Below are 13,957 nucleotides of genomic sequence, written 5' to 3'. Positions count from 1 at the left end.
CTCTCTCTTTCTTTTTCTTTCAGGGTCCCACTCTGTTGCCCAGGCTGGAGTGCAGTGGCATGAACATGGCTCACTGCAGCCTCGACTTCCTGGGCTCAAGCAATCCTACTACCATGCATCTCAAGTAGCTGGGACCACAGATGCACCCACTATGCCTAGCTAATTTTTAAATTTTGTGTAGAGACAAGGTTTAGCTATGCTGCCCAGGTTGGTCTCGAACTCCTGGGCTCAAGCAATCCTCCTGCCTTAGTCTCCCAAAATGCTAGGATTACAGGCATGAACCACTGTGGCTGGCCAATACTGCCATTCTTTATGCAAATATTTTTTTCAATTGTTATCAAGTAGGAAATCTAATTAACTTCAGTTTCATTGAATTTCATCTTTACTTCCTTCCTATCCATGGCTTATGAGAGAAGTGTTTTTTTTTTGTTTTTTTTTTTTTTTTTGAGACGGAGTCTCGCTCTGTCACCCAGGCTGGAGTGCAGTGGCCAGATCTCAGCTCACTGCAAGCTCCGCCTCCCGGGTTCACGCCATTCTCCTGCCTCAGCCTCCCGAGTAGCTGGGACTACAGGCGCCGCCACCTCGCCCGGCTAGTTTTTTGTAGTTTTTAGTAGAGACGGGGTTTCACCGTGTTAGCCAGGATGGTCTCGATCTCCTGACCTTGTGATCCGCCCGTCTCGGCCTCCCAAAGTGCTGGGATTACAGGCTTGAGCCACCGCGCCCGGCCCAAAAATAAGTAGGCACTTCATATTTTGGGTTTGCTGTCACTTGCCTACAACAAAACAAGTCACTCTGGGTTTATACTTGATGAGTTACATAGCAAGAGTTTGGATTTTATCATTCGTTTCAGTCCTAATTTTAGAGGTGTGGGGATACAAAAGAAGTTCTTAATTTGGAGACATTTAAAATGGCTTGTGTGGTTTTCTTCAGGAAGGAAGCATGCCGTCTAACTTCAGGACCATCACAGCACCCTTTAAATATGTAATAATTATTTTGTTCAAAATGTTTATATTCCATATCTTATCACTCAAGGTATAAAATATCACTGCCACTGACATCAATTACATTTTATGGAAAATGGAGTGAATTAGTAAGCTGTCAAGTAGGTATTTTCCTCCTCCCTCAAAAAGTTATATGTCCAAGTATAAATCATCAAAAGGATGCAGATTCTTTCCATATATTGCTTACAAATTGACTATTGTTTAAAAAGGCACGAATTTCATAGACAAGTCTTTATCTCCTTCTTTCTTAAAAAAGCACAGAAAATGGGGGGAAAAGTCTTCTATACTGCACTATAAATTATAGGTAGGAAAAATAAAAACCAAGTGACATGGGAGATTGGAGGTTAATTTTCAAATATCAGTAATTTACAGGATTTACAGGATTTTCATTAGCATTGTTGCCATGTTTTCTGTAAGATATGAACATTTAAATTGATAAGAATGGAATGTTCATATAACATTAGTTTTTCTTACTTGTATCCATTTAAAGATTCACATTTTCACTTTAATATATAACTTAAGACTTTTCTTTCAAAACACATCTAAAAATTAGTAAAATGCCTAAACGGAAGCTTTATTTACTTGGTAGAAAAGCTGAAAAAAATAAAAACATATTCTTCACAATTTCAGAGGTGACAAAAATCTCTTACATTTCAGTAGTTTCTGATCTCCCTTAAGGGATTTGAAAATTGTATGTAATGTTGCATAATCTTAAGAAGATTAACGTTAAAGTGCTACTGGTCTATTTCAATTGTGTACTTCTTACAATATAATGAAAGAATTTATTTGGTAATCCTGAATCTATTGACCTCACAAACACTCGTCATTATTTTGGTGGAAATATTCATAAGCATTTTCAGTTACTGATTTCTAACAGTTGTTTCTTATTATCTTCCTGATTTTACAATTCCCCAAAGTAAAGGTGCGAAAAATAAACATCTACCCTCCTTTTCGACAAATGCCATGATAGAGGGGAGCCTTGTGTGGTGTAAACACAAATTTAGACATTTGGAAGTTGATGGTTTTAAGATTCAATAAAAACTTGAGAGTTTTGGCTTCAAATCCCCACGCTAGTTTGGGTTTTAGTTCTACCGGATACATGTCCCCTACCCATTTCAAAGGACCCAGTCAACTCCGCTCTCGCCTGCAGTTTCAGCGTCGCGGGTGGCCCGCGCCCCGCCGGAGTTGGAGCTGGCAGAGTCCGATTGCTCAGAGCGCCGAGCCGGGGGCGGGGCAGGAGTACGCTTGCAGGTCCGGTGGTACCGCGGGCTGCGAGCCCCCACGGCCGACCCGCGCTGCAGACCCTCCTGGAGAACCTCAGGCCTCTCCCCAAAAACATCCCTAAAAGGCGTTCCCTTTGTTCATTCATTCATGTTCAATTTCATATGCCCCTCTGTCTTGGGAAAACCAATTCGGGCCTCTGCAGCCTCAACACAGGGGCACTGTTCCCGCCTATTAATGACCCAGTGAAGCCGGGAAGACGAATCTCGACCACTGTTTCGCAAATACCGCGTGTGATTTATTAAATGCCGTCTCTCCGAGTCCCAAGTGGCCGGGAGCATTATGCCACCTCCCTTGCCCTCATCTCTTACTGCCATGCAAGAAAGCGTTAATGGCAAATAGGGACCAAGGTCACGCTCCGTCGTTCCTGCTTCCAAGCAAACCTTGTGCCAGGTTCCTCATTTCGCGAGGCTCCACTCTCTTGGGCTTCAGGCTGCGGCTGGGCCTCCAGGACCAAAGGGCAATAGGGGTCTGAGAGTCCGGGCCTCAGGCATCCGCAGGCCGCAGGTGGGTGGAGAATAGCGCGCGCGCGTGGCAACGGCCCAGGGCGTCTCAGCCGGATTTTTCCATCCCCAGGATACGCTTCGTCCCCCGTACACTCCAGCGGAACTACAACTCCCAGCACCGTGGTTGCCCGGACTCCCGGAAGCTGAAGCCCGGCTGGGAGGAAGCAGCTGAGACCCCGCCAACAGACCTGGGGTTAATTTAGCCAGAAAAGGGGGCGGGAAGGGCTGTGGGATACTTGTCAATTCGCCGCCATGAACGTGGTTTTTGCTGTGAAGCAGTACATTTCCAAAATGATAGAGGACAGCGGGCCTGGTATGAAAGTACTTCTCATGGATAAAGAGACGGTGAGTTTGCTTTTGCTCAGCATTTGTGAAGGAACTCTCTCAACCTTACAATAGCGGGTCCCATTCCACAGTAGGATTTAGCATTTAATTATAGATATGAAAATAAGAGTCAGTTTGTGTGGAATTGAAAAGTTGTGTAAAGCTTACCCGGTGGGTTTTCAGTCTAAATGGCTCCAGCCACTGCCCAGAGACGACTACTACCCGAAACAATTTATTGGAATCAGAAATCCTTTTCTAAATGTCTCTGCCAATAAATCATTAATATGTTAGAGCACTTGGAAGACTTTGGGATGGGCCTACTGTTTCCACTCAACATTGCGTTTTAAAAGTAAAGCTGTTGGAGCTCAAGCTGAACTGACAGGTTATTTGTTGGCCACAGACCAGAAAACAAAATTCTTTAAGGTGATAGAAAAAAATATTTTTTGAAATTTATGGATTGTTCCAGTTCAAAGAGAGCATGTCTTTTGTTTGTTTTTTGTTTTTAACCCTGACGCTTCGGCTGAAAGGAGAGAGCGTATTTTTCGTTCTTGTATGTTACCTACCTGTTTGGATGTTCAGTAAATGTTATTACGTATATTGCTATTTAAGTTATCCAGCTAAGTATTAATGAAAAAAGAGGCTTAGATATGCTACTTGTTTTTACTATTCTAGACTAGCATACTTTTAGTTAATCCTTTGTTTTTACAGACTGGCATAGTGAGTATGGTTTACACACAGTCGGAGATTCTACAGAAAGAAGTGTACCTCTTTGAACGCATTGATTCTCAAAATCGAGAGATCATGAAACACTTGAAGGCAATTTGTTTTCTTCGACCTACAAAGGTACTGCATAAACCGAATTTCCATCTGCCCAGGCAGATGCAGAACACTCTGATCTGAAAGCGTTAAGAAGGCAAAATAAATTTGTATTATAATTTGTGGCATCATAATTATCCTGGTTCATCAGTATTATAACCTTCATTTTTCTTGTTTTGTTTCCTTATTTCAGTTGACCCCTTACAGCCAATTCTTCCTTCAAGATGTCTTTTAGGTTCACAGCTATTCCCATTGCCACTAATGAACTACTCTTAACAGACCCACATTACTTTATTCCTGGATTAACCTCCGTATCTGTCTCATTGAACACCATCAACACTTAATTTCATATACAGCTATGAGTGTCTTGAATCTTTACCACTTTATTCACATTTATGCTCAGAAACCTCTGGTGGCTGGATGTTATTTCCATGATTAAATCTATATTTAGCCCAGTAGTTAAAGCCCTCCTTCGTTGGTTTGATCTGCCCATATGTATCCAGCCTTCCTATGTCCTAGGTCTGCTCCTCCTCTGTAGCCAGCTGGGCTACTGTTGGAATGAGCAATTTTACATGCTCATTCCTGTTCAGTGTTTGGTTTTTTTCTTCCACTAATTAAAAGTTATTTGGCCATTTGTCACTTTTTGTCCATCGCCTTCTCAATCCAGCTTGAGGCTCTCCTTTAAAAATCCTTTCCCGGCCGGGCGCGGTGGCTCAAGCCTGTAATCCCAGCACTTTGGGAGGCCGAGACGGGCGGATCACGAGGTCAGGAGATCGAGACCATCCTGGCTAACACGGTGAAACCCCGTCTCTACTAAAAACTACAAAAAAAAAACTAGCCGGGCGACGTGGCGGCGCTTGTAGTCCCAGCTACCCGGGAGGCTGAGGCAGGAGAATGGCGTGAACCCGGGAGGCGGAGCTTGCAATGAGCTGAGATCCGGCCACAGCACTCCAGCCTGGGTGACAGAGCGAGACTCCGTCTCAAAAAAAAAAAAAAAAAAAATCCTTTCCTATTTTAATACTTTTTTTTTTTTTTGGAGTCTCCCTGTGTCGCCCAGGCTGGAGTGCAGTGGCGCAATCTCAGGCTCACTGCAAGCTCCACCTCCCGGGTTCACGCCATTCTCCTGCCTCAGCCTCCCGAGTTGCTGGGACTACGGGCGCCTGCCATCACGCCCGGCTAATTTTTTTGTATTTTTAGTAGGGATGGAGTTTCACTGTGTTAGCCAGGATAGTCTCGATCTCATGACTTCATGATCCGCCTGCCTTGGCCTCCCAAAGTGCTGGGATTACAGCCATGAGCCACCACGCCTGGCTGTTATACTTTGTTGATTCATATTCATGTTCTTCAACTCTAATGCATTTTATCATGCTTGTCCATATGTACTTTCCAAAATGCAAATTTGATCATGGCACTCCTGCTTGAAATCCTTATATGACTTCTCATTGCTTTTCTGATAAGGGCAAAACTCCTTAATTGTAGCCTTCAAGGTGCAGCATGGTCTGGTTTCTACCATTTCTCCAGCCTCATTTTGAACCATTCCCTTTTTGCACTCTGCACCTTAATCACCTTAATCTTTCAATCCACTATATTCCCCTTGTTCTGTCATGCCACAGGACCTTTGCATAGGCTTCTTCTGCCTGGAACTTCAAGTAACCCTTCCCTGGTTTTGCTGACCAGGTCAAACCTGCCCCTTGTGTGCATTTACAACACCATCTTTATCTCCCTATTGTGTGTCATGGTTTGAACTTTTATATGGTTTGGGTGATTACCAGCAGTAATCCATGAAAACAGATATGATATCTGTTTTTTCTCACCCTATATTCCCAATGCCTGTCACACAGTGGACACTCAATAAATAGTTGCTGAATTAATGAATACATGCTGTGTTATAATAGTTTCCGATTGTTTCATATTTGTAGCTCTTAGTCATGATATTTTGGTTCAAGAGGTACCTTAGAGATCATCTAGTTCATTATTTCCTAATTTTTTTTATTAGAGAAACTCTTTGACTGCTATGTACTGTCTCTCAAACTCTTTTAAGAATCTTTCCTTTTGGCTGGGCATGGTGGCTCACACCTGTAATCCTAGCACTTTGGGAGGCTGAGGCAGGCAGATCACGCTGTCAGGAGATTGAGACCATCCTGGCTAACATGGTGAAACCCCATCTCTACTGAAAACACACACACACACAAAAACAATTAGCCAGGCGTGGTGGCAGGCGTCTGTAGTCCCAGCTACTAGGGAGGCTGAGGCAGGAGAATCGCTTGAACCAGGGAGTTGGAGGTTGCAGTGAGCTGAGATCACGCCACTGTAGTCCAGCCTGGCGACAGAGCAAGATTCCGTCTAAAAAAATAATAATAATAATCTTTCCTTTTTCTTTTTATTATTTTATATATTCTCTTATCTTTTGTCTTTTTCCACATTGTCTGAACTTTTAGGAATCTTTTAATTGACTTTGTTATTTTTGCCTAGCGTATTACGAGGAAGTAATTGAGGTTTAAAAGATTATTTAAATTTTTTTTGTAAGATTATATTATAAAGTTAATTTGAATGCATTTTTAAATCTAAATGACAATTTTTAAAACCTTTTCCCCATTAATAAGCAGTATACATTGCTTACTTTTTTTTTTAATTCTGTAAAGGTGATTTTTAAAACAAATTACTAAATATGTTTAGGGAACAATTTATATTGAAATTTAACCAGGTATTATAGTATCAAAAATCAATAAAACCTGCATTATAATCTTATGTAATCGGAATTCTTATATTTTGACCATATAAAAATCAACTTTTTTGTTTTAAACTTTTATACTTTATTTTAAATTAATGTAATTATAGGAAGATCTTAGCCTGCTACTTGCAAATACTTCACAAACATTGTAGTTGTGCAGAGTCTTACATCCCAATAAATTAAAAGCCAAAGTGAATATAATTAACTATATTTTCTCTTGAATGTTAATTTTTAAAGGAATAGACACATTTGATGTTCTATGTAAGAATTTTGATCAGGCCAGGCGCAGTGGCTCACACCTGTAATCCTAGCACTTGGGAGGCCACGCCGGTGGATCAGTTGAGGTCAGGAGTTCAAGACCAGCCTGGCCAACATGGTGAAACCCTGTGTCTACTAAAATTACAAAAAATTAGCTGGGTGTGGTGGCACAAACGTGTAATCCCAGCTACTTGGGAGGCTGAGACAGGAGAATTGCTTGAACCCGGGAGACGGAGGTTGCGATGAGCCGAGATTGTGCCATTGCCCTCCAGCCTGGGCAACAGAATGAGACCTCATCTCAAAAAAAAAAAAGAATTTTGAGCAAATGAATACAATTTATAGACAAACAGCTCGATGTGAGTTTGCAGAATTATAATCAATTTTATGTTGTATTTCAACATCTGTGTCCTTTATATTCTTTATCTTAATTTGACCAAAATGCAGTTGGTTAATATTTAATATTATACACATACTATTAAATAATACATGATTTCTGATCATTGTATTTATCTCTCTTGTCTCCAGCCCTTACCCACCAACATGTACACAAAATTTATCTGTCTCCAGCCCTTGTCTACCAACATATACACACTTAACCTAGACTTCAATATGCAGTAAATGCAGTAAATAAACAAATCAATGGATAATGCTTATTACTTTTTTCCTTAAGCAACTCTCCTCATATTTTGTTCACTTGTTCTTCATTTTCTAGGAGAATGTGGATTATATGATTCAGGAGCTCCGAAGACCCAAATACACTATATATTTCGTTTGTAAGTATGTTAGTTCACTTTTTCAAACTCGTAACAACATCCCAGTTAGTGTGTTTCATTGAGCTCTTTATGTCACCAATAAGTTCATTGAATCTGTCACTATAAAGGTCTCGTTTATTTAACGTCCTTCCAAAGTATTAAAAATCTTTTGACCTGCCGGGCGCGGTGGCTCAAGCCTGTAATCCCAGCACTTTGGGAGGCCAAGGTGGGCGGATCACTGAGATCAGGAGTTTGAGACCAGCCTGACCAACATGGTGAAACCCCATCTCTACTAAAAATACAAAATTAGCTGGGCATGGTGGTGCATGCCTATAATCCCAGCTACTTGGGAGGCTGAGGCAGGAGAATCGCTTGAACTGGAGAGGCAGAGATTGCAGTGAGCCGAGATCGTGCCATTGCACTCCAGCCTGGGCAACAAGAGCGAAACTCCATCTCAAAAAAAAATCTTTTGACCAATATTCTGTTTCAGAGGGCTAAATGTGATTTCCATTCATCTTTGATTGCTTAAATTAAAAATTTTACATTTTACTTTGCCTTTCAAGATGCTTTGTAAGTCAAAAGTTGTAAGTAGACAAATTTCACATCTCACCCCTGCCAAAAAAAAAAAAGTATATACTTATCCCTATTTTATACTTAGGAATTGAGGCATGGAAGCTGATTTATTTTTTGAAGTGGGAAGGTAATACTTGAGTTTGTTGGAAAAGCAGAGATTTACTTTACATACCAGATAAAAGCCTTTCACTTCTCTGTTACTATATTTAATGCATTGAAAGTATAAATCATCAGGTAGTGATCTCTTATGTGCACAGCTTTCTTGGGGTGGGGGTTAGGTAGGGGAGGTCTGGAAATAAACTAGGTTTGTATTTACTATACAATTTACATGGATTTTTTTGATCCAATACATTTGGCTGTGGAAGTTACATCCATTCTCCTCTAGATGTCATTATTGATCTTTATGTTAATAGTATTAGTGTAGTCTGTTTGGTAACATTTCCAAAACCAAGGACTAGATTTAACAGTAAGTAGGGCATTTGAGAAGTTTTAAAGCTTACTTAAAGGTATTAGAGTTTTAGGGTTTAGACTACAGTCTAAGACATATGTACTTTCTTCAGCGTATACTACTTAAATGGAATAATGATACAAAAAATTAACATTTCTGAAAAGACCATATATAAGAGCTCTCTCATATTTTATTTCATTCAGTTCTGTGTAGAACTGAAATATTATATAAAGCTTGTCCAGTGGGTTTTCAGTGCACAATGCCCCAAGAGGTAAAAATAGGCAATTTTATTAATCTGTGGCATCTTAATTTTTGTTGGTTTTTGTCTGTTTTTGGCTAATAGTCACAGGTTTTCTTTTTAAAATTAAACTTTCTATTTTGAAGTAATTGTAGATTTGTGTGCAGCTGTAAAAAAAAAAAAAAAAAAAAAAAAGATCCTAGATACCCTTTACCCAGCTTCCCCCATGTGGTATCTTACATGATGATAGTGCAATATCACAACCAAGATGTTAACACTGATACAGTCAGGATACAGAACATTTTCATCTCTATAAGGATCCCTTATATTGCCCTTTTGTTAGCTTATATGGACTTCCCTCCCACACCAACCCCCTCATTAACCCTGGTAACCGCTAATATTTTCTCCATTTTATATTTTGTCATTCGAAGAAAGTTCTATAAATGAAATCATACAGTATAAAACCTTTTGGGAATGACTTTTTTTACTCAGCATAATTCTCTGGAGAGTCATCCAGGCTGGTATGTGTGTATGTGTGTGTGTGTGGGGGGGTGCTTTTTTGTTTTTTTGTCTGAGAAGTAGTCTTGCTTTGTCACCCAGGCTGGAGTGCAGTGTCACCATCTCAACTCACTGCAACCGCCACCTCGCGGGTTCAAACGATTCTCCCACCTCAGCCTCCTGAGTAGCTAGGATTACAGGTGCACACCACCACGCCCAGCTAATTTTTGTATTTTTTTTAGTAGAGACAGGGTTTCACCACGTTGGTTGGCCAGGCTGGTCTGAAACTCCTGACCTTGGGTGATCCACCTGCTTCAGCCTCCCAAAGTACTGGGATTACAGGCATGAGCCACCAGACCTCGCCTGTTGTGTGTATTAATAGTTCATTCCTCCTTTGAGCTGGAGTTGCAAAAAAAAATTTTTTTTTAATTTAAAAATAGTTCATTTCTTTTTATTGCTGAGTAGTATTCCATGGTATAAATGTACCACAGTTTGTTTAACTATACACTATTGAAGGACATATGACTTGTTTCTACTTTTGACTATTACAAATAAAGCTGCTATAAATATCTGTGTACAGATTTTTATGTGAAAGTTAAGTCTTCATTCTCTGGGATAAATAACCCCCAGGAGTGCAATTGCTGAGTCATATGGTAATTGCATATTTTCTGTATTAAGAAACTGCCAAATGTTTTCCTTAGTGTCTATACCATATTACATTTTCACTAGCAATGCATGGGTGAGCCAGTTTCTTTGCGTCCTTGGGAGCATTTGGTGTTGTCTCTATTTTGTATTTTAGCCATTTGCATAGGTGTGTAGTTATTCTGGTATTTTTAGTATGATCACAAGCTAGATCTCTGATATATTTGTGTATATATATACACATACACGTATACATATATAAATATATATAAATCACATATACATATATAGGTATATATGTACATATATCCCCTGTGCTGCCAAGTTTAAGTAGACATATATAATAACAGATTTACTCTTTTGCTGAATCTCTTGGCTAAAAATTGAATTGGTCATGAGGTGAAAGACTCCTTTTTCCTCTAAACAGTTCTTTGTAGCAGTTGGCATTAATAATGGTTAATCTAGTGTTTACTCTTCTGGTTCTAAAAATTGTTTGATTTGGACTGTAAATCTATGAAGCAGAAGAAAAAAATTATATTTGCACCACAGCCTATGAAAAGTAGACTTCAGATTTCTTGGATGGCATAATCAATTTCAGAATTTTATTTGATTGACGTAAACTAAAATGAATTTGTATGTAGTGATTTTATTCATTACTAACTTGCAGCACAATTTATATCAGTACTAAGCTAGCTTGTTCATCTCTCTTTTATACTTTTTAAAAATATTTTTATGTTACTAAATCTCTTGTGTAATAGGCCCCTCTCTTTATTTAAAAAAACGTTTTGTTACGGAACATTCATTCATTTATTCATTTATTTGAGGTGGAGTCTCGCTCTGTCGCCAGGCTGGAGTGCAGTGGCACAATCTCATCTCACTGCAACCTCCACCTCCTGGGTTCAAATGATCCTCCTGCCTCAGCCTCCCAAGTAGCTGGGATTACAGGTCCATGGCACCATGCCTAGCTAATTTTTGTATTTTTAGGAGAGTCGCAATTTCACTGTGTTGGCTAAGCTGATCTCAAACTCCTGGCCTCAAGTGCGATCTGCCCACCGTTGCCTCCCAAAGTGATGGGATTACAGGTGTGAGCCACCGCACCGAACTTTTAAAGACATACAAAAGTAGAATAGTATCATAAGTCCCAATGTACCTATCAGCTGGTTTCAACAGTTATTGAGCCTCACCCAATCTTGTTTTAGCTATGCTGTCACCTGCTCCCCCACCAATATTATTTTAAAGCAAATCTAAGACATTACATAATTTTATCCATAAGTGTTTCAGTATGCATCTCTAAAAGATAAGGACTCATTTTTTAAAAAACACATTTCCATTATTACATCTAGATTAAAAATGAAAAATAATTATTTTTTTCTTTTTTTTTTTTTTTGAGACAGAGTCTCCCTCTATCACCTAGACAGAGTGTCGTGGCATGATCTTGGCTCACTGTAAACTCAACTTCCCAGGTTCAAGTGATGTTACCCAGGCTGGTCTTGAACTCTTAGTACTATTTTCAAATAACCATTCAGCGTTCAAATTTAAAATTGTCTCATTTTTTTTTTTTTTTTACAGTTTTTTAAAATCAGGATCAAAGTAAGGTTCACACATTGCTGTTGGTTGATATGTTAAGTTTCTTAATCTTCTGTATAGGTCTTCCCACCCTGCGCCTGCTGCCCCATGCAATTTATTTATTGAAGAAACTGTTAAGTTTTCCATAGTCTGGATCTTGCTGATTGCATCCCCATGGGGTAGTTTAACATGTTCCTTGAAGTTTAAAATACTCCTCTATCTTCTGGTTCCTGTAAATTCATAGGTGAATACAGAACCTTAGTTAGGTTAAGATTCGATTTCTTCTTGGCAAGAATACTTTATAGGTGGTATTGTGTACTTTCATTGGCTATTTATTCTTTTGATATTAGCAGCTGCTGATGCTCAATGCCTGGGTCCATTCAATTGATTCATTAGGGGTTAGAAAAAATGATGATATTCTAATTATGTCATTAACATTCATTAGTTATTGTTGAGCCAGAATATTTTCACAAAGAAAAAATTTTCCCTCATCTGTTTGGTTACCTGGTAGTACAGTTTATATATAAAACACAGGATGAAAGTTTACTTCTTTCTCCTTATTCGCTATTTTCACTAAAATGACTTGGTTCCCTAGTATTCTCATTCTCCAATCCCTCCGATGGTGGTTCTTTTTTTTTTTTTTGAGACAGAGTCTCGCTCTGTCGCCCAGGCTGGAGTGCAGTGGCCTGATCTGGGCTCACTGCAAGCTCCGCCTACCGGGTTCACACCATTCTCCTGCCTCAGCCTCCTGAGTAGCTGGGGCTGCTACAGGTGCCCGCCACCACACCAGGCTAATTTTTTTTTTTTTATTTTTAGTAGAGACGGGGTTTCACCGTGTTAGCCAGGATGGTCTCCATTTCCTGACCTCATGATCTGCCTGCCTCAGCCTCCAAAGTGCTGGGATTACAGGCATGAGCCACTGCGCCCGGCCGGCGATCCTTTTTATATATATATATATATAAAATTATGAATTTGTGGATTAAATATATTTGTGCTACCCATTCCAGTTTGAAGGTCACTTATTCATTAGGCTTTAACTATCAGGCCCTTTTACATATAGTTGCAGCAGAAATTATCTCCTTTGAGTCAACCCCAACTCGTATGTTTCAGATTTCAGTAATGTGATCAGCAAGAGTGACGTGAAGTCATTGGCTGAAGCTGATGAACAGGAAGTTGTGGCTGAGGTTCAGGTAAACATATTGGTCCTGTGACACATCTCGTATGTTGGCCCTTTTAAAATATTTGAGTCTAAAAATAAAAAATAAGGAAAGGTCTGTCTCAAAAGAAGTTTTTTTATGAACACTTAAATATGTTTATCACATAAGTGAGGGATATTGTTTTCAGAGGCAGCAGATAAACTAGTTTTGAATTTTTCAGAAGGATGTGATAGGTGATAAATGAATAAAAAGAATGACCTGTTTTAAATTATATTCTCTCTCATGACAACACATTGGACAGCAAAGTTCTTTTTTATCTGAGTAGAACATTGTATCTCCTATTAGCAGTATTTTATTTTTACTAATTTATAAGTATGCATAGAGGTCTCCAGAAATATAATGTGTATACCTTTACAACTTTTATTTTTTAGATTTATTGTTATTGCTACTGTTTTGTAATTATTTTAATTCTCACACTTTGACTGTTGTTACTCAATTATTAATTGAACAATTTTGTGTCTCTTTACACCTGTATTTCACCAAGTTTGGTTATATCATATTATATCACATATGACAATATTACTGCTTGATACAATTGAAGTTTATGGAATGACTATTCTTGGTGTTTTATTTGCAGGAATTTTATGGTGATTACATTGCTGTGAACCCACATTTGTTTTCCCTCAATATTTTGGGTTGCTGTCAGGTATGGAAGGAAAGGTTTAATTTACCAGTCAAGAGTTAATTCAGCAAATAATTAGACTTGTAAGAGAAATTTCAAATATTTTTTCTGAATATATGTTTTTAACAAAAAGGGTCGAAATTGGGATCCAGCCCAGCTATCTAGAACAACTCAAGGGCTTACAGCTCTCCTTTTATCTCTGAAGAAGTGTCCCATGATTCGTTATCAGCTCTCATCAGAGGCAGCAAAGAGACTTGCAGAGTGCGTTAAGGTATGGCATTACCTATTCCTGGTTCTAAAACATAACGGCCATTCATTTCTCTATCATATTTCAAAACCTAAAGGAATATTTTATTTACAACCAAGGACATGATTGTATGTTAGGTTTCCAAGCAAAGAGGTAGGTATATGTAATTTAAAACAAAAAGCAACATTTAGAGCTAAGATTCTTAGGTTTAACCCAAGAAACATACACAAGCTGTTT

The 13,957-nt window shown here is 39.1% G+C and overlaps 1 protein-coding gene across 3 annotated transcripts in view; it reads left to right on the top strand.

Moving 5' to 3' along the window:
- Nucleotides 1-2,099: 2,099 nt before the first annotated feature.
- The window catches only part of VPS45 (vacuolar protein sorting 45 homolog), an 82,408-nt gene continuing 70,550 nt past the window's right edge, over nucleotides 2,100-13,957 (top strand). For 2 of the 3 annotated variants that reach the window (XM_033195250.1, XM_033195252.1), the window contains exons 1-6: nucleotides 2,100-3,133; nucleotides 3,821-3,955; nucleotides 7,630-7,690; nucleotides 12,745-12,824; nucleotides 13,429-13,497; nucleotides 13,607-13,744. In XM_033195250.1, the coding sequence (XP_033051141.1) occupies nucleotides 3,041-3,133; nucleotides 3,821-3,955; nucleotides 7,630-7,690; nucleotides 12,745-12,824; nucleotides 13,429-13,497; nucleotides 13,607-13,744 (576 nt within the window). In that variant the 5' untranslated portion in view covers nucleotides 2,100-3,040. Of the gene's footprint in view, nucleotides 3,134-3,800; nucleotides 3,956-7,629; nucleotides 7,691-12,744; nucleotides 12,825-13,428; nucleotides 13,498-13,606; nucleotides 13,745-13,957 lie in introns of all 3 variants that reach the window. The other variant, XM_033195251.1, reaches the window with a different exon arrangement.

The sequence above is a fragment of the Trachypithecus francoisi genome, unplaced genomic scaffold (genome assembly GCF_009764315.1).
Source record: "Trachypithecus francoisi isolate TF-2019V2 unplaced genomic scaffold, Tfra_2.0 Lachesis_group5, whole genome shotgun sequence".
Classification (NCBI taxonomy): Eukaryota; Metazoa; Chordata; class Mammalia; order Primates; family Cercopithecidae; genus Trachypithecus; species Trachypithecus francoisi.
The sequence above is the reverse complement of the archived record's forward strand: the minus strand, read 5'-3'. Positions and strand labels throughout refer to the sequence as shown.